This window comes from Geotrypetes seraphini, chromosome 5, assembly GCF_902459505.1.
Source record: "Geotrypetes seraphini chromosome 5, aGeoSer1.1, whole genome shotgun sequence".
In the NCBI taxonomy this organism is placed as follows: domain Eukaryota; kingdom Metazoa; phylum Chordata; class Amphibia; order Gymnophiona; family Dermophiidae; genus Geotrypetes; species Geotrypetes seraphini.
In genome coordinates, this window is record NC_047088.1 from 152,439,951 (window position 1) to 152,460,050 (window position 20,100).

Consider the following 20,100-nt stretch of genomic DNA (forward strand, 5'->3'; position numbering starts at 1 on the left):
TAAACAGAAAAGAGTTTTTGCTTTTTTCTTTTCAGACGCACTATTTATTTCTGTTATGTTACTTATGTAAAATTTAAAATGTCAATAAAAATAGAAACAAATCCAGAACTGCACAATGACTAAATTTTATAAGCATAAAATATGAATGGGTCAAGCACGGTCTCCAGCTAATTTTCTTGCAGATATTGTCAATATCCAGTACTAAGGTCAAACTTTTAAGTGCTGAAGAAGAAGAGTTAGCTATGACATTAGTATTCAGGAATCATCCATTTGTAATGTCAACCATAATAAACTTCAGAGCTTAGGGGGAACCATTCAAGAAATATATTTGCCATTGATAAGAACATAAGCAGTGCCTCTGCCGGGTCAGACCATAGGTCCATCCTGCCCGGCAGTCTGCTCCCGCGGCGGCCCAAACAGGTCACGACCTGTCTGAATCACCAGAAGGGGCTCCCTTGCCACCTTGGTTTCTCATTGAAGTCCTATCTTCCCATCGTAGTCCTAACCCTCCAGTCTTGCACATGCACGACCTGTTGGGTTTCTATACTTATTACCTGGTTAGCTTTCTATACCTGTGTTACATCCCAGCACCTCTCTCAGTATCCCACGATCCCTTTATCCCTCAGGAATCCGTCCAATCCCTGTTTGAATCCCTGTACCGTACTCTGCCTGATCACTTCCTCCGGTAGCGCATTCCAAGTGTCCACGACCCTTTGGGTGAAAAAAAACTTCCTTGCATTTGTTTTGAACCTATCTCCCTTCAGTTTCTCCGAATGCCCCCTCGTACTTGTTGTCCCCTTCAGTCTGAAGAATCTGTCCCTATCCACCCTCTCTATGCCCCTCATGATCTTGAAGGTCTCTATCATATCTCCCCTGAGCCTCCTTTTTTCCAGAGAGAAGAGCCCCAGCCTATCCAGCCTCTCGGCGTATGGGCAGTGTTCCAGCCCTTTTACCAGTTCGTTGCTCTCCTTTGTTGAAAGTCACATCCGTGAAGTGGTGGAGGTCAGTTATTAAGCACCTGGATTTAGAGACTGTTGAAGTAATGATTTCATATTTTTTTTATTTATTTATTTATTTTTACAGTAGTAGCTTGCTGCTTCTGCTGACACAGAAAGAATATTCTCATCTTTGGATCCATTTATTCCAAATTGAGAAATTGTTTGTGACCCAATAAAGCAAGAAAGCTTTTTTCCCCCCAGATTATTAACAAATAAGAAGATAAAGATGAGTGAACTATAGAAAACAGTATTTTAAGTTTTTCATGGGTGGATCTAACTAATGGTCTAATGTTTTTTAAAGATATTTTAACCATATCAGTTAAAATGGTTGTTAGGCAAATACAAGAATATATGCTGTAATGTTTTTGTTTTGGTTAAATAAAACTATTTAAATTGTTAATAAGGTAATGATTATTTTTCTTCTTTCAGTAAAGTTCAGCAAATATGAATGATTAACTGGTAATAGTTCACTTCTCAATTTCATAATTTATCTATGTATTTCTAATAATATAACCAAATCAGTAATCTGTTTGATATAACTGTAAAACGTAATTTGAAATGTTGAATCCTTCCTCTGGTTGTAAATGTACCAGTAAGAATGAGTCTCTCTGTAGAAAACCACGATGTAAATCAAATCCTTCCTCTGGTTGTAAATGTACCAGTAAGAATGAGTCTCTCTGTAGAAAACCACGATTTAAATCAAATCCTTCCTGATACACTGGACAGGGGGAAGCTACAAGGAAGGGAGAAGGGCTACTGCTGGGCAGGGGGAGCAGGAAGCAAAGAAAGAGAGAAAAAATGGCCTTAGCACCCCATTGTGCTAAAAGTTTACACATCTATTCTAGTACCCGCTAATGTAACAGGTTAAACACTAATAATATATATATATATCCAACCTTGTCTCAGATTCCAACTTTGACTTCTACTATGTATAGTAAATCTAAGAAAAATTCAATTAATTGCAGAAACATAGTCTATTGTTTTATATACAAAATTAAGACAATAAACAACAAAATATTACATCTTCTTTTATCAAGCTGCACCACCGAGCAACGCAAGCTAAATACTGAGCCGCTCATTCTGTTTTTATGGGCAGCTTGGCATTTAGCTTGTGCTGCTCGGCTGTGCACCTTGATAAAAGGGGGAGTGGGTGGATAATTATTTGAAGTTTGAACAGAGAGGAGCATTTTGGAAAAAAAATCAAAGCCCAATTTGGACGTTTCCAGCTGATTGTCCAGAGTTGAAGAAACAGAAATAGCCAAATATGCTGAATGTTCAAATATAATTTTTTTTTTTTTAAAAAATCATCTACATAGATGTCTTGGCTACCAGAATGTCTAACTATATAACCCATTTTCAATCAGAAAAACATCCATGTTAAAAATGTCCAAATGCAGAGTATAAAGGGTGCTAGATGTATTTCTTACCATAACCCCCTTATAATTTATGGTGAGCCCCCAAAACCTAATCTATCCACCTGTGTACCTCACCAATAGTAGGGTTTGAGTGGACTCACACTTTGTAGTGGTTAGAGTGGCTTGTTATTTCTTGTCTGGATTATTGTAATGCACTATACAAAGGTACCACTCAAAAGAGATCAGACGCTTGCAAATTATTCAAAACATCGCAATAAAACGAATTGAAAATGCTAATAAATTTGATAGTTACATCTTTCATAATAAAAGCACACTGGTTCCTAAAATCTCACAGAATAACTTACAAAAGTTAGCTCTTAACATTCAAAACAAGCAACACCAACCAACCAGAATTCCTGAATAGTGTCTTAATTCCTTACACTCTTATTTAGAACACTCAGATCATGCTCCCCAAACCTCCTAAACATACTATCAATCCGCGTCCTTAGCACACTATCAACAATCTTTTCCGTCAACCCTTTCACTTTGGAACGCAATGCCCTCAGAACTGGAAGAAACCATATTAGAACGTTTCAAGGGCAAATAAAAAACATTTTTATTCAAAGATGCTTTTAATCTTTAATATATTTACCTTTTCTCAGCTTCAGCTTTTTACTTAGCTTCTGCTTACAGATAGGATCCACTCCCCTTCGTACAGCCCCTAAATGGCTCTTTCCTATTTGATATGTATTTTTCCCCTTGTCTCTATTGTTCCAGTATGCCTGTTCATAATAGCGTCTGTCGCCCTAATTCATTGTTTTAAACTTATAGACTGCTTAGAAGCCTGATGAGCGGTATATCAAATTTTAATAAAACTTGTAAACGTATGGGCCTGGGTCCTTCTCTATATAGTTCACTAGCCCATCCCCCAGGTAACTGCTAGGCTTCCCCATACCAAATGCTGCTGTTCTAGAGCCAGTTATGTACCTTTTTGTTCTCATTTTTTGTGGTGAAAGGGGGGTCAGTGAGCATTGGAAGAGTGTGGGGGTTTCTTACCTTGAGCCTGTATAGGTATGTGCGACTCACAAATGGAAGATTAGATTAGATGTATGTAGTGATCATCTGGTCAGTTTGGGCATCTTTGTGGCACATAGACACTTCTAAAACAGCTCTAGCTCCAAACGTCTTAAGTTCCGTCCAGGATGTCTTGCAAAACATTTGATTATCGCTGCAAGACATCCAAGTTTAACCCACCCGTAACATACCAAGGGTGTAGGGAGCAAGTGGATGAGGGAGAGAATAAGAACATAAGAAAAGCCTTACTGGGTCTGACCAAAAGTCCATCAAGCCCAGTAGCCCATTCTCATGGTAGTCAATCCAGGTCACTAGTACTTGGCCAAAACCCAGAGTAGCAACATTCCATTCTACCGATCCAGGGCAAGCAGTGGCTTGCCCCATGTCTTTCTTAATAACAGACTATGGACTTATCCTCCAGGAAATTGTCCAAACACTTCTTAAAACCAGCTACGCTATCTGTTCTTACCACAACCTCTGGCAATGGGAGTGGAGGGGTCCTATTTTTACCTCATCATTATCTGGGATTGCATGAGTTATTAAGTGTTAAAAACAGGGCCAAGGAGTTAAAGTTAGAAGCAATGTTTGGTGGAATCAGAATTCGTAAAAATGTACAAACTCTGACTGCAAAATATTGTTTTGCCCTGAATCTAAACCATTGGTAAATATAAGTTATATCCTGAACCTGGTAATATTGCCCTGCTTGTTACTACTTTGCCATCAATCCAGATTGAGATGTTGTTTTCTGTTCTGAGAACAATTACGGTAGATCAGTTTTTGAGGGCAATCAAGAAGGATCTGGAAGACAATTTCTTAAGATTTATTAAAAATATTAAATGCATTACAGTGTATTGCATATTTTCACTTGACAGCTTATTTTTGGTTCAGGCTCGGGCTCAATCAAAAAATATAAAAGTCCAAAAAACATCCTAAATCAGCACTTGGACGCCTTAATTGTCAGGACGTCCAAGTGATAATCGAAACTGCCTTTATGAATGCCTAGCGAGGTGTCCCAGCCTCTGTGTGTCCAGAGCTTAGGCATATGGAGATTTTGCCAGATTCCAATTGAATTTAAATAAGTCTGAAGCCCTAGCATCGGTGGGGGATCTGCAGATTGACTGGGGAGCGTCCTTCCTGCTTCAATGGGCTGATTGTTCTTTTTGCTATCTAGGCATTTAACTCCCCCCAAATATTAAGGACTTACTGTATATACTCTCAATGTCCAAAGTCTGTTGGAGGATACTAAACAACAGAGAATTGGATGCACCTTCCCCTGTCTCTCATGCAACGGATTTGTATAAAATGGTAATTTTCCCTAAGTGGAGGTTTCTGCTTCAGGTTCTTCCTTTGAAGCTAAAGGCTAGTGATTTCTCTCAATTAGAAAGATTTGTTGGGCCAATTAGAAATTGAAAGTCAGTCTTCCCTTTTTACTGGGTTCTTGGGCTCATGGAGGTTTGGGTCTTCCCGATCTTTGAATTTATAATATGGCATGCATACTTCGACATGTTAATGACTGGATAAGAGGCGGTCATTATAGCCCTCTTCAGTGGAGCAGGCCTTTGTTGCCCCCCTATCACTTTAACTCCATTTTGCAGATACCAAGTAAATTTTTACGTGTAGAACTCGAGCACAGTTGGGTGATTGCACCATTGCGTAAGGCATGGAGTTTTCTGGTCTCCAATCTGGGAGGTGACCCGAATGTGTCTCATCTGCTGCCCATCAGGGGGAACTTAGCTTTTGTGGCAGGCCGGGAGAATAGGGTGTTCCTCCATTGGTAGGAAGCAGGAATTGTTCTTTTGGAACATCTGCTTGACCCCTCTGGGAACTTGATTGCCTCTATGAAGTTTTCGCGCAAGATGACCCCCAGTTGGGATGTTTGTTTTGCTTTAGAAACATAGAAGATGACGGCAGAAAAGGGCTACAGCCCATCAAGTCTGCCCACTCTGCTTACCCACCCCCTGTCTATGTCCTAATGACCCAATTTCTTTATCTTGACCCTCGTAGGGATCCCACATGGGTATCCCATTTATTCTTAAAGTCTGGCACGCTGTCTGCCTCGATCACCTGCACTGGAAGCTTGTTCCAATGATCAACCACTCTCTCTGTGAAGAAATACTTTCTGGTGTCGCCATGAAATTTTCCGCCCCTGAGTTTGAGCGGGTGCCCTCTTGTGGCCGAGGGTCCCTTGAGAAAGAAAATATCATCTTCCACTTCGACACGTCCCGTGAGGTACTTAAATGTTTCAATCATGTCTCCCCTCTCCCTACGTTCCTCAAGAGTGTAGAGCTGCAATTTGTTCAGTTTCTCTTCGTACGAGAGACCCTTGAGCCCCGAGCCCCGGTCCGTTGAACTGATTCAATTCTGCGCACATCTTTACTGTAATGTGGCCTCCAGAATTGCACACAGTACTCCAGATGAGGTCTCACCATGGCCCTGTACAACGACATTATGACTTCAGGCTTTCGGCTGACGAAACTTCTATTGATACAACCCAATATCTGCCTTGCCTTAGATGAAGCCTTCTCCACTTGATTGGCAGTTTTCATGTCTGCACTGATGATTACTCCTAAATCTCGTTCTGCTGAAGTCCTAGTTAAAGTTTCTCCGTTCAAGAAGTACGTCCTGCATGGATTTCCGCTTCAGAGGTGCATGACCTTACATTTCTTAGCATTGAAGCCTAGCTGCCAGGTTGAGGACCAACTTTCCAATGTAAGCAGGTCCTGCGCCATATAATTCTGTAAACTGCATTCACTTACTATATTACATAGTTTGGCGTCATCGGCGAATAGTGTTATTTTACCTTGAAGCCCTTGAGTCAGATCCCCTATGAATATGTTGAAAAGGAGTGGACCCAGGACCGAGCCCTGCGGCACTCCACTGGTCACCTCCAATGTTTTAGAGAGGGTACCATTAACCACCACCCTCTGAAGTCTGCCACTCAGCCAATCATTGGCCCATGCAGTTAGTGTTTCTCCTAACCCCATCGATTCCATCTTGCTTAGCAGCCTGCGGTGTGGGACACTGTCAAGCTTTACTGAAGTCCAGGTACACGACGTCCAAAGACTCTCCCAAGTCCAACTTTCTTGTTACCCAGTCAAAGAAGCTGATGAGATTGGATTGGCAGGACCTACCCTTGGTGAATCCATGCTGACTGGGATCCCGAAGATTCCCTTCATTCAAGATCGTGTCCAATTTGCTTTTAATTAGTGTTTCCATGAGTTTGCACACTATTGATGTGAGACTCACCGGTCTATAATTCGCAGCCTCTGCCCTGCAACCCTTTTTATGCAGAGGAACGACATTAGCTAATTTCCAGTCCAGGGGAACTTTCCCCTTACTTAGGGAGAGATTGAATAGCTCAGCCAACGGTTTCGCCAGGACATCGCTCAATTCTCTGAGCACTCTTGGGTGCAAATTGTCTGGTCCCATGGCTTTGTTCACCTTGAGTCTTGCCAGTTCACTGTAAACTTCACCTGGTGTGAACTCAAAATTCTGAAACGGGTCTTCTGTGCTTTGTGTTGCCTTCAACTGCGGACCGTGTCCCGGTGCCTCACAGGTGAAGACTGAGCAGAAGTATTCATTCAGTAGTTCGGCTTTATCGGAATCTGCTTCCACGTAACTTCCGTCCGGTCTTCTAAGGCGTACTATCCCGCCTGTGTTCCTTTTTCTGTCACTAATATACCTGAAGAAGGATTTGTCCCCCTTTTTAATGTTTTTTGCCAGAATTTCTTCCACTCGAAGTTTTGCCTCCCTAACTGCCATTTTGACCGCTGTAGACCTGGTCCTATATTCTACTTTTGCCTCTCTTTTCTCCGTGCGCTTGTAGGAGAGAAACGCTTTTTTCTTCTCCTTAATGAGGTGCGAGATCTCTGCGGTGAACCATTGGGGTTTATTGTTTCTTTGTCGTTTATTTACTGATTTTATGAAGCGGCTAGTTGCTTCATGTATGGTTGATTTCAGTGTTAACCACTTAGCTTCTACATCATCGGTCTCCACTTGGTCCTGCAGCGTCTGATGGACAAAATCTCCCATGCGTGCGAAGTCTGTGCCCCGGAAATTGAGTACCTTTGTTTTCGTGTTTGATCTAGGGAAGCCTTTCCTAAGGTTGAACCATACTATGTTGTGGTCGCTGGAGGCTAGCGTATCTCCTACTGAGACCTCTGCGACGCTTTCCCCGTTGGTGAGTACCAGGTCGAGGATCGCCTGGGCCCTAGTGGGCTCCGTTACCATTTGTTTGAGACGTGCTCCCTTTATGGAGGTTAAGAGCCTCCTGCTACCGCTGGTTGTCGCTGAAAATGTGTTCCAGTCTGCATCAGGCATATTGAAGTCCCCTAGCAGTACAGCTTCTCCTCGTAGAGTGATATTCTCTATGTCTTCAATTAATTCTGCGTCCATGTCTTCCAGTTGTCTTGGGGGTCTGTATACCACACCTAGATACAGGCATTTTTCTCTGCCTCTTGCCAGGTTTACCCAGAGGGACTCCCCGGTGTACTTGACAACTGTGATCCTGGTGGTTTTGATGTCCTCTTTAATGTATAGAGCTACCCCCCCTCCTAACCTGCCCTCTCTGTCCTGACGAAGTAGATTGTAGCCCGGTATAGCCATATCCCACCCATGTGAGTCCGTGAACCAAGTTTCAGATATTGCCACCACATCTAGGTCGGCATTCCTTATTTCAGCCTCCAATTCTAGAATTTTGTTACCTAAACTGTGTGCATTGACATACATGGCCCTCGATATCTTGTGTTTGCTAAGTCCCTGTGAGACGTATCCTACCCGAGTCGGTGTGACTCCCAAAGAACTGTTTGCAATGTGGGTACTTACTTTGGACATGGAAGCGGAGTTTCGACTCACCTCATCAGGATAATTCCTTTCTGCACTAATATGTGAATGGGTACCCTCCCCCGACTTACCTAGTTTAAAGCCCTGTGAAGCAGGCGGGCTAGTCGGTGTCCGAAGACGTTCTTACCCCTACTGGTCAGATGGAGTCCGTCTGGTCCCTGAAGTCCTTGTAGCGCTTCCCCATGGTTTAGGAATCCGAAGTTCATATCCCGGCACCATCCCTGTAGCCACTCGTTCGTCCTCAGGATACGTTCATCTCTGGCTCTTCCCTTGCCTCTAACTGGGAGGATCGATGAGAAAACCACCTGCGCTCCTGTCCGCTTCAGCCTCTCACCCAGTGCTCCAAAGTCTCTGGTGATGGTCTCTTGATAGGGACACTCTGGAGTTTCACTGGAGCATAAACAGCGGGAATTCTTTGCTTCTATCTCTAAACTAAACTAAACTTTAGATTTGTATACCACACCATCTCCACAAGCATAAAGCTCGGCACGGTTTACAGGGTTAGGTTGAAAAGGAGCTACAATGAAGGGTTATAGGAAAGGAGCTAGGAAGATAAAGAGGGACAGGGAACCAAAAAGCGGGAAAGATATCAATTTTGGAAACCCATAGGGCTTTGAATATTTCTGGGCCACCCTAAGATTTTTCGATACTATGACAATGATGGGAGCATGATCGGGGGTGTGGGTGGTCACCTCCTGGGATATTTGGCCTAGTATTAAGAGAATTCCCACGGAAGTCCATAGTTCATTGTTGAGAATATGCTTTTCACGTGTTCCATAGGGCAGTGTTTCTCAATCTGCGGTATGCCTGGCCCTTCCTTGCCCGGAGTTGCGGCGGGGGATAATTGAATGGAGGTGGTGGCAGAATGGGGGGGGGGAGGAGGAGGAGGAATCTGTGGTGGGTTGGTTTGGGGGCAGGCAGGCAGGCTTCGGGGGAGGGGTGGGACAAATGCTGGAAGGCAGGGAGGGGGCCCGAACTCAGGACACAGAAGGAAGGGAAGGGCATTAATAGGACAGAGGGGAGGAGGAGGGGCATGAACTTGGAACACAGAAGGAAGGGAGGGGGCTTTATAAGGGGCACAAACTCGGGACACAGAAGGAAGGGGAATTAATAGGAGCACAAACTCGGGACATGGAAGGGAGGGAGCATTAATAGGACAGAAGGAAGGGAGGGGTCATTAATAGGAGCACAAATTTGGGACACAGAAGGAAGGGAGGAGGTTTTAATAGGAAAAACAGTAAATGCAACCCTTTTACACAAGGGAGGGAGGAAGGGGGCACTAACTTGGGACATGGGAGGGAGGGAATAGAGAGTGACAATTGTTGGGCCTGAGTGTGTGAGTAAGAGGGAAAGAGATGGTGCACATGGGGAAAGGAAGAGGAAAATTGGGCATAGAGAGGAGTGAGGCAGAGATGCATGGGGATTAGAAGGAGAAATGTTAGCTATGGTGGTGGAGAGGGATAGATTGAAGGGGATATAAGGGGGAGGAATTTTGGGCATAGTGATAGAGGGAGATATGTGGCATGGTGTTGAAGAGGGGTGATAGAAGGAGAAATGGGCATGAGGCTGGTGGGCAGTGGTGAAAAATGCTGCACAAGATCTGGGGGATGAGAGGAAGAAAAGTTGGACTCCTGGAGGGAGAGAGAGATGTTGGTTGTGGAATGGAATGAGGTCTGGAGGAGAGGAATCATGCAGGAGGCAGAAAGAAATATTGGATGCACAGTCAGAAGGAAGTGAAACCAGAGACTCATGAAATCAACAGACAACAAAGGTAGGAAAAATGATTTTATTTTCAGTTTAGTGATCAAAATGTGTTATTTTTAAGAATTTATATCCGCTGTCTATATTTTGCACTATATTTGTCTATTTTGTATAGTTGTTACTAAGGTGACATTGCATATTTTAAAGTCATCTGTCTTGACCTCTTTGAAAAAACCTGAATATAAATGATAATTAACATTTTCTCTGCGTACAGTGTGCTTTGTGTTTTTTTTTAAATTTTGTGGTTACCATTATGTATTAAGATTATATTGTATGTATATGAGAAATGGATGGAAGAAATTGTATTATAATTAGTATTATTATTATGGGGGCGGGTCTGGGGTAGAGCTTGGGCAGGGGTAGGGTGTACTTGGCTTGAAAAGGTTGAGAAACCCTATATAGGGCTTATATTACTTTCCCAGATGCATAAGATGGGTTACTCAGTCATGCCAATGTGATTTGGAAAAAGCCAGTTTTTCTCATGCTTTTTGGCTTTGTCTGGCTGTCCCAGCTTTTTGGAAGTGGGCTGGGGCATATATTCGGCAGACTCTGGGACAGAGCCTGGTTGTTTCCCTGGAGGTCCTTTTGTTGGGTTTGACAGGCTCCTGGGGGATTTGGGGCAGGGAACCTAGACTCTGGGTCCGGAAGTTGAGCATACTAGGTCAAAAGGCCATTTTGAAGGAGTGAACTTCAGATATCTCTCCCTCTTATTGGGGATGGAGAATGAGTATTAATGAACTGATGAGGTGGGAAACAAAGGGATGAAGCATTTTTTTTTCAGCATATGGGATCCTTATTTACATACCCTCTCACATAGAACACGCAGCCAGACTTTGAACCTGCTATAATCTCAATCACTGCAGTCTTATTTACCTGATATTTTTTTTCTTTCCACATCCACACCCCATAGTATTTATATTTGGGTGTGGGAGGGTAGGGATTATTTCACAGCTGTTCTGCTGTTAACCCTGATATGTTTTTGAGGGGGCAGGGGAAGTGGATAGCTAGGGGGAGGGAGGTATATGACCCTGTGATATCGAAATGCTACATCCTTGGGTTCTCTTGCTTGTTTTCTTGCTGTTAATAATTCAGTCTTGTTTATATTTTGTTTTTTGTTTTGCTCTTTTCACAGCAAGGCTTTGACAAGAATAATAATAATAACTTTATTCTTATATACCGCCAACAATCTTGCGACTTCTAGGCGGTTTACAATAAAGAGAATTGGTTTACAATAAAGAGAAACTGTAAATACAATAAAGAGAAACTGTACATACAGCGAATTAAAGGGTATAGCATTGTACATCTGATAATTCCAACATTAATAATATTAATAACAGTTTGTGTGCTGCAAGACCAGGAAGTGCCATGCTGCTAACACAAATTTAGAAATATTCCATGAATTGAATGGAATGTTCATGGTTAGTGATTAGGGTTGGGGTTTACAATTTACAGGATCGGGTATGTGGTGGTATTATGAGGGGGGCTGATGTTCTGATTCGTTACCTAGGTATTTCAAGAACAGGTAGGTTTTTAGGTGTTTCCTAAATTCACCATAGTTGTTTGTGTGTGCAATTAGTTTTTCTAAGTCTTTACCCCATGTGGCTGCCTGGTACGATAGCAGTTGTTGATGGTATCTCTTATATTTACACCCTCTAGCCGGAGGGGAGACAAATTTCAGGTGTGCTTTTCTTTCATGTCTGTTGGTTGGGAATGAGAAGAGGTCTGTAATATATTTAGGGGCTAGACCGTTTAATACCTTGAAGCAGAGACATCCTAGCTTGAACTTCGTGCGTGCCTTCATCGGCAGCCAGTGTAGGAGTCTGTAGGAAGGGGTTATGTGGTCGGACTTCTTCAACCCGAAAATCATCCTGACTGCTGCGTTTTGTATCAGTTGTAGTCTTTGCATTTGCTTCTGGGGGATTGTCAGATGGGTGATGTTGCAATAATCTAGGTGGCTTAGTATTAGGGATTGTACTAGAATTCTGAAGGCTGAAGTGTGGAAGTACGCCTTAATGGACCTAAGTTTCCAGAGAGTGAAAAACCCTCTTTTGATTAGGGAGTCTATATGGTCTTTCATGGTTAGTCCTTGGTCTAGTATTACTCCTAGAATCTTCATCGTTGGTTGAATAGGGTAGTTAAGATTGTTGATGTGTAGTGATTTTGTCGTGTTATGTACGTGTGGCGAGGCTATAAAGAATTTAGTTTTCTCTGAATTGAGCTTTAGTTTGAAATCTGTGGTCCATTGTTCCATCATGTTTAGCGCTTCAGTTGCTGTGGGGGTGACTTCGGAGGGCGAGGTAGTAAACGGGATAATGATTGTGAAGTCGTCTGCATAACTAAATACTTTTACGCCTCGCTGTGTCAGCTGTGTACCCAGTGAAGCTATGTAGACGTTGAAGAGGAGTGGGGATAGTGGGGACCCCTGTGGTACGCCTGATGGGTTTCTCCATATTTTGGAGAGGTTACAATTGAAGCGCACTTGATAGGTGCGGGTCGTAAGGAATCCTCGAAACCAGTCCAGCACCTCGCCTCCGATGCCGATTGCATCTAAGCATTGTAGTAATTTTTTGTGATCCACCAAGTCGAAGGCCGAGCTCATGTCGAATTGCATGACTAAAGCTTTGTGGCCCTTGCTGAATAAGTTGCGTATGTAATCTAGGATCGCTGCAATCACCGTCTCCATACTAAACAGCGGTCTGAAGCCTGACTGGGTTTCATGTAGCAGCGAGAACTGATCTAGGTAGCTCATCAATTGGGTTTGTACCAAACCTTCCATTATTTTTACGAAAAATGGGATGGATGCTACTGGTCTATAGTTAGTTGCTGATGTTAGGGGTAGTTTGCAGATTTTTGGAATTGGGGTGATTATGATGTGACCATTTTTTGATAGGAATTTTCCGTTTTTGAAATTATTAGACATGTGAGTCCATAGTGTTATTTTAAAGTCTAAAGGGGCTGCTTTCATTATGTTGGGAGGACAGGGGTCTAAGATGCAGTTTGATTTAGTGTATTTGTTATAGAGTTTTATGAAGTTATTCCATCCAAAACATGTCAATTGGTGTTTCATTTTCATGTATGTTGGCTATTTGCTGTTCATCTGTGTTGTTTGTTGGGCAGTTGTTCCTTAGGTTCACAATTTTTGAGTCGAAGTGTTGTGCTAGATCGTCTGCTGTTGGAAGTTTTTTGTCGTGCGAGGATTGACTGTGGCGTGTGGTGTCGAATAAATTTTTTACTAGATTGAACAATTCATGAGTGTTAGTTCCTTTTGGACTTGTATTGGATATGTGTATTATGGATGAGTAGAATGTTTTCCTTTTTTCTTTTATCAGTTGTTTGTATTCCTTTATGTTTGATCTCCAATTGTTCCTGTCAGATATATCGTCTGATTTGTTCCAGATCCTTTCTAGTCGTCGTATTGATTGTTTCATTTTTAGTAATTCGGAGTCGAACCAGTTATTATATTTATTTGAGCGGTTTGTTCTATTTCGTTTAGGAGCTATTTTGTCTAAGATGGATGTGCTTGTTTTTGACCACTGATCCCAGAATTCACCCTCTTCGTTTGTTTCCTCGAGCGCTTCGTAGTGGGCCCAATATTCCTCTGGGTTAGTGTGGCCCCTTGTGAGATGTTCTTTTCTTATCTTTGGGTGAGTTTTTTCTTTTGGTTGGTTCCAGATTAAATTGAAGTAATAGGTGAAATGATCGGACCAGATGTCGTGGTTCCAGATGCCATTCGATATGGAAATAGCGGGGTTTAGGATTTCTTTAGAGGACATAGTTACCAAATCTAGCTGGTGACCTTTTTCATGGGTTTGTGTGGATGAAGGGAGAATGAAGTTGAGTGAGGATAGGAAGTTTTTAAACTCTTTTGCGTCAGGATTGTCCTCATTCTCTAAGTGTAGATTTACGTCTCCTGCTATAATATTGTAAGACGGAGTGATTGAGTTATGTAGGATGAATTCATAGAGGTCTTCTCTGGCTTTTGACCAGCATTTTGGCGGTACATAAAATAGAATACAGGAGAGGTATTCTTCTAGGTCTTTGTTGCTAATTTTGCATGCTAGTGTTTCCAGTTGGTTGGTTATCTTGGAGTCTACTAGTTTAAGTTCGAGTTCTTCCTTGAGAATGACTGCTAGTCCTCCCCCTCTAAGGTCTTCACGATTTAACATGAGGATTTTGTAGTTATCTGGTATTAGGTCATTTAGTATTGGATCCTCTTCGGACAGTAACCATGTTTCCGTTAGAAAGAGGCAGGCTAGCTTCTTGCATTCGATCCAGTCTTTGATTAAGAAAGCTTTGTTCCTTACTGATCTAGTGTTGAGGTAGGCGCAGGGAATGGAGGTAGTTGTGATAGGTGTGGTGGGTGTATTGCATTTGATGAGTTTTATCTCTATTGGCCTTTTTTTGAAGGTACGGCGGGGTCTATTATTACTTGTGATTATTTTAATATGATTTACTCTTTCTTCCTGTTGGTTAATTAGGTGCCTAATGGGTGTATCAGGTTCGTGAGCAGAGTGAGGCTTTGGATAGAGTGATATAACATTTTTAACGTTATTACATAGCAAATATATCAGTAGGATTGATAGGAGCTTCATGTTTGCTGGTTGTTGAAGTCCTACTGGTATTGATTTTTTGTTGGTTATCTGTCCAAGTAGGTTTTCTGTCTTTGTCAATAATACATTTGCAAAAGATTGCGAATATATTATGGTAGGACTGTGTAGGGTTTGAGTGGTGTGGTTTTTTCCCGTGCTGGGAGGGGGGAGGAGCGGGTTTTCACGCTCCTTACCTTGTGTAGGTAGTCGGTAGGTGATCCGGTGGAGCGGTCTTTGGGGCGTAGGTGTTCCTCGCTAGTGCTTCCCTCAGGTGCTCCACGAAGGCGCACACTAAGGCGCAGGCGCCTTTGTCGTGCGCCTTCGTCGGCTGGCTCTTTTTAAAGGAAGATGTCCTCCTGCTGGATCGGGGGGGGGGGGCGGAGCAGGGCTCCCACGCCGGCCCGATCTGGCTGGGTAATGTAGGTGCTGTGCGCTGGCTCTTTTTAAAGGAAGATGTCCTCCTGCTGGATCGGGGGGGGGGGGGGGGCAGAGCAGGGCTCCCACGCCGGCCCGATCTGGCTGGGTAATGTAGGTGCTGTGCGCTGGCTCTTTTTAAAGGAAGATGTCCTCCTGCTGGATCGGGGGGGGCGGGCGGAGCAGGGCTCCCACGCTGGCCCGATCTGGCTGGGTAATGTAGGTGCTGTGCGCTGGCTCTTTTTAAAGGAAGATGTCCTCCTGCTGGATCGGGGGGGGGGGGGGCAGAGCAGGGCTCCCACGCTGGCCCGATCTGGCTGGGTAATGTAGGTGCTGTGCGCTGGCTCTTTTTAAAGGAAGATGTCCTCCTGCTGGATCGGGCGTTGAAACATTTACCTATGAGCGTTGAAACATTTACCCCGCCGGCTTGTGGTAGAAACCACTACTGCCGTTTAATAATAATAATAACTTTATTCTTTTATACTGCCATCACCAGTAGTTCTAGGCGGTTTACACTGAGAAGTTGGAACAATCAGTGAGAGTTCAATCATACAAAATACACTAGTTGCAGTCTCAAAAACTCCTAAGTTAGGTAATGAATTTGTCAAACAAAGTAGTCTTAATTAATTTTCGAAAAGAATAATAAGACATCGCTTGATGGATACATTCGCGTAACCAAGATTGCAATTTGCCTGTTTGAAACGCAAGCTTTTACCTTTGGATAGGTAAATAAATGAAATCTTCTGGTTTCCCTCAAAGGCCAATATAATTCAAAGTGGGAAAAAGATAAGTTGGAGACAACCCCGAGATCTATGTAAAATAAATACTGGCAAATTTGAATAATACTTTTGCTTCTACAGGTAATCGGTGCAATAGACGATAGTACGGGCTGACATGATCATTCTTTTTTAAACCAAAGATCAATTGGACAGCTGTGTTTTGGATTATCCTCAGTTTGCTTAAGATTTTCTTATAAGATCCCAAGTAGATGATATTATAGTAATCCAAGATGGGATAAAATTAATGACTGTACCAATAATCTAAATGATACTGGGTCAAAATACTTTTCGATGGTCTGTAATTTCCACAAAACAAAAAATATTTTTTTTACCAGTAAATCTGTATGCTCAACCAGAGTTAGATGACGATCTAATGTGACTCCCAGAATTTTGATGGAAGTTGCTATCAGGTAATCATGTCCATTGAAATGAAGTAACATATCTGTGATTTTATCATTAGGACTTGCTAGAAAAATTTAGTCTTCAGAGTAAAGCAAGCAGCACATATGAGTCTCAAACACATTCAATGGTAAGCAGGAAAAAATAAACAAACACTTAACTGCAGACAGTGTCCAGGCTGTCTTCCATGCATCCAAAAAGTGCAAGCCTGCCTGGCCCTGCAGCCACTCTTTCCCAACGGGGAAACCTCCGTTTCGCTGAGCTGCGTCAAGGGAATGATTCCAGCCTACTCCACCAGCAACTGTAGAGGCTCTCCAAGTGCTCCAACTGCTCACATCCACACACACAGAAGCTGAGGTGTGACTGTGTTTGAGACTCGTATATGTGCTGCTTGCTTTACTCACATTTTTTTTAAAGTTTTGTAATTTAGCGTGCTAGAGTTTTTTTGAGGTGGTTCTTACGAGGGCTACTATAGTGTTTCTCACTGCTGAGTGAACTGATACATTTTGGACCTTGCTTAATGGTTGTTATATAAGTGGAGTTTTTTGCCATATGAAGATGAACTGAGGCTTTTTCTCCACTTTTTTCCTTTTTTTCTTGTTTTTTTTGTGTGTGTTAAGTGAATGAATAGATCTTTGTATGAGTGTAGTGGGTAGACCTGGTAGTGTCTAGGTAGGTTCCTCCTATGGTTTCCAATAGGGCATAATTTATTAGTTTTAGGAGTTTTGTATGTCCTTCCTGAGATTTTTTTGGGTGGCTACCATTAGCTCCCAGGTTTTGCTTTGAAGAACACTGCAGTATAGCAATCTTTATGATCTTATAGAGGAAGATGAGCAGGGCCTATGAGTGTCCACTGATTCACGGGTCCCACGCTGACTGCCATTGCTATGCATAGGTCACAGCACAGATCCAGAAAGAGAGCCCTGTTTATGACTACCATCCATATGATTTGACCAACAGTTTGGGATCCCTTGCGCTAAAGATTGTTAACTGTTATAGACTGCAGACAAATGCTTAACCTCCTTTGTTAATTTAAAAGGAGAGCCTTGCCTGTAAAGGTTAATGTTAAATAAAATCTAAATGTTTTGATTGGCAAAAGCAAGTGTGGATTTAGGAAAACTAGATTAAATGTTTACAGAAGTGTGTTTAATGTGTAACAAATTGGTATGTCAAGGTAATTCAACACTTAAGCACCTAGTCTACTGACTAAAAAATCAAAATCATTTTTACTATCAATTTATGCATGGACTTGACAATGGCTGGCCAATTAACTGTGTGAAATGTAAATATTCTCTGTACTTTGCAGTCTGGAAACTACCACATTTTAAAAACTTTCTATGTAGCTGCCTGGGAAGGTACTCTGCAGTAGGTAACTCTGTTTATGTCAGTGTCAGAAACTGATATGCATCTTACATTTTACTTTCTCGTGCATGGAACAGCTATTTTATATTGCTTTTTTTTCCTTTAGCATAAGGATAATAGTGCTCTAATGTGCTTGAAGTTTTGCCTTTTCCAGATGGGCAGTAGTTATAACTAACTTTTTTTTTTTAAAACTAGAACTACCCCATTAATTTCATGGAGAGGAATTGATCTATGATGGAGTTGTAATGCTGATCGATGGACTCACAGGAGAAAAGGTTGGAGCATTCAAGTCTTCCAGTATGCAGTAATAGAGGCTTTAAGGATGGAATGTAAATTGAAGGGATATCTTGACTGAAAGATAAAATGGTTACTAGTGCATTATTATATATTTAGACAGATAACTACAGCTTTTCATTGTGGCTGACATTAGATCAGAATTGTCTTTATGATGGGCATCAAGGACCCTATAGGATAACATGTGTTTTAAAATGCTTTACAATTAAATAGTACCCATAGAAGAATGAGTAGTATTTATGCATTGATGTACCATAGGAGTGTGTGGCGCAGTGGTTGCATCTACAGCCTCAGCACCCTGGGGTTGTGGGTTCAAACCCTGCACTGCTCCTTGTGACCCTGGGCAAGTCATTTAATCCTCCTTAGCCCCAGGTACGTTAGATAGATTGTGAGCCCACCGGGACAGAGAGGGAAAATGCTTGAGTACCTGATTGTAAAAACCGCTTAGATAACCTTGATAGGCGGTATATAAAATCCTAATAAACTTGAAACTTATAGCAGTACTGCTCATTACTGCTACTAATCATTCCTATAGCGCTACTAGACATTCATTAACTGTTTCTTTTCCCTGTAGGTCAGAAGAAGCAGAAGGAATCAAGGAAAGAGGCCTAGTCCATATGTGGCAAGCTGGTTCCAGCTTTGTGGCACCAGAAAGGCTTCCAGGCTGGACAGGAAAAACAGTTTTACAGGCAGCCCTAGGAGCAAACCATGGAATTCTTCTAACTGAAGGTTAGAGATGTGAGATGTGCAGCTGGTTAAAAAAAGTTGGCTATATTACTTAAGCCACGCTTACAGTAATAAGCATTGCTTACTACATATATAAGAAAATCTTCTGGATGTATATATGCAGCAGGTATTGTATACAATTACTGCCCAGTAATAAATCAATGAGTAGTTGGGGGAGTATGTCCATTGCTGGGAAGACTTCTACAGTCTGTGCCTTGAAAATGGTAAGGACAAATCAAGATTAAGAATTCTATATGTTAAATTCATAGCACGTGTTGCAATATATCTTATTGGGTAGATCGGATGGACCATGCAGGTCTTTATCTACTCTCATCTATGTACTGTAACTGTTATATAAGAAGCAGAGGATTGTTTCCTAGATTGTTTTCATTGGGCCTATCCTGGTGTCTGATGATATCGTCCATGAGACTCATCTTGAATTTTTATGTTCCACTTTGAAGAGACTACTTCTAGCCCCTCCAATGTATTTAAATGACCTCACACCAACAACCCAATTGCTCTATATAATATAGGTTTAATAAGGATAAACAAAAGACAACTTATATTGATGCATCCAAATAGGATATAGCAACAGCAGGACAATGGAAGAATAACACAGAGGGCGGCCGTATATTGATACTCTGTCCATTCTAAAGCTTAAGGCAGCAGCTATGTTACTTTTATACCCAAGCTTAGTAGTACTACATCATTACTAATTACATACTTAGTTTCTATTGGATTGTCACACTTGTCATCTTCAGTGATTGAACCTAAGAACATAAGAATTACCCCTGTTGGGTCAGACCAGTGGTTCATCGTGCCCAGCAGTCCGCTCATGCGGCGGCCTTTGGTCAAAGACCAGCGCCCTAACAGAGACTAGCCCTACCTGCATACGTTCTGTTTCTGCAGGAACTTGTCTAATTTTGTCTTGAATCCCTGGAGGGTATTTTCTCCTATGACAGACTCTGGAAAGAGCGTTCCAGTTTTCTACCACTCTGAGTGAAGAAGAACTTCCTTACATTTGTACGGAATCTATCACCTTTCAATTTTAGAGAGTGCCCTCTCATTCTCCCTACCTTGGAGAGGGTGAACAACCTGTCCTTATCTACTAAGTCTATTCCCTTCAGTACCTTGAATGTTTCGATCACGTCCCCTCTCAATCTCTTCTATTCAAGGGAGAAAAGGCCCAGTTTCTCTAATCTTTCATTGTACAGCAACTCCTTCAGCCCCTTAACCATCTTAGTTGCTTTTCTCTGGACTCTTTCGAGTAGTACCGTGTCCTTCTTCATGTACGGCGACCAGTGTTGGCGCAGTACTCCAGGTGAGGGCGCACCATGGCCCGGTACAGCGGCATGATAACCTTCTCCGATCTGTTCGTGATCCCCTTCTTTATCATTCCTAGCATTCTGTTCGCCCTTTTTGCCACCGCCGCATATTGCATGGAGGGCTTCATCGACTTGTTGATCATAACTCCCAAGTCTCTTTCCTGGGAGTCTCTCCGAGTACC

At 42.3% G+C, this 20,100-nt stretch overlaps 1 protein-coding gene across 3 annotated transcripts in view; it reads left to right on the forward strand.

The window, feature by feature from the left end:
- Positions 1 to 20,100, forward strand: part of ALS2 (alsin Rho guanine nucleotide exchange factor ALS2) — a 242,257-nt gene that overhangs the window by 37,582 nt on the left and 184,575 nt on the right. For all 3 annotated transcript variants that reach the window (XM_033944890.1, XM_033944888.1, XM_033944891.1), the window contains exons 2-3: positions 17,769 to 17,848; positions 18,442 to 18,596. In XM_033944890.1, coding sequence (XP_033800781.1) covers positions 17,829 to 17,848; positions 18,442 to 18,596 — 175 coding nt within the window. In that variant the 5' untranslated portion in view covers positions 17,769 to 17,828. The remainder of the gene's footprint in view (positions 1 to 17,768; positions 17,849 to 18,441; positions 18,597 to 20,100) is intronic.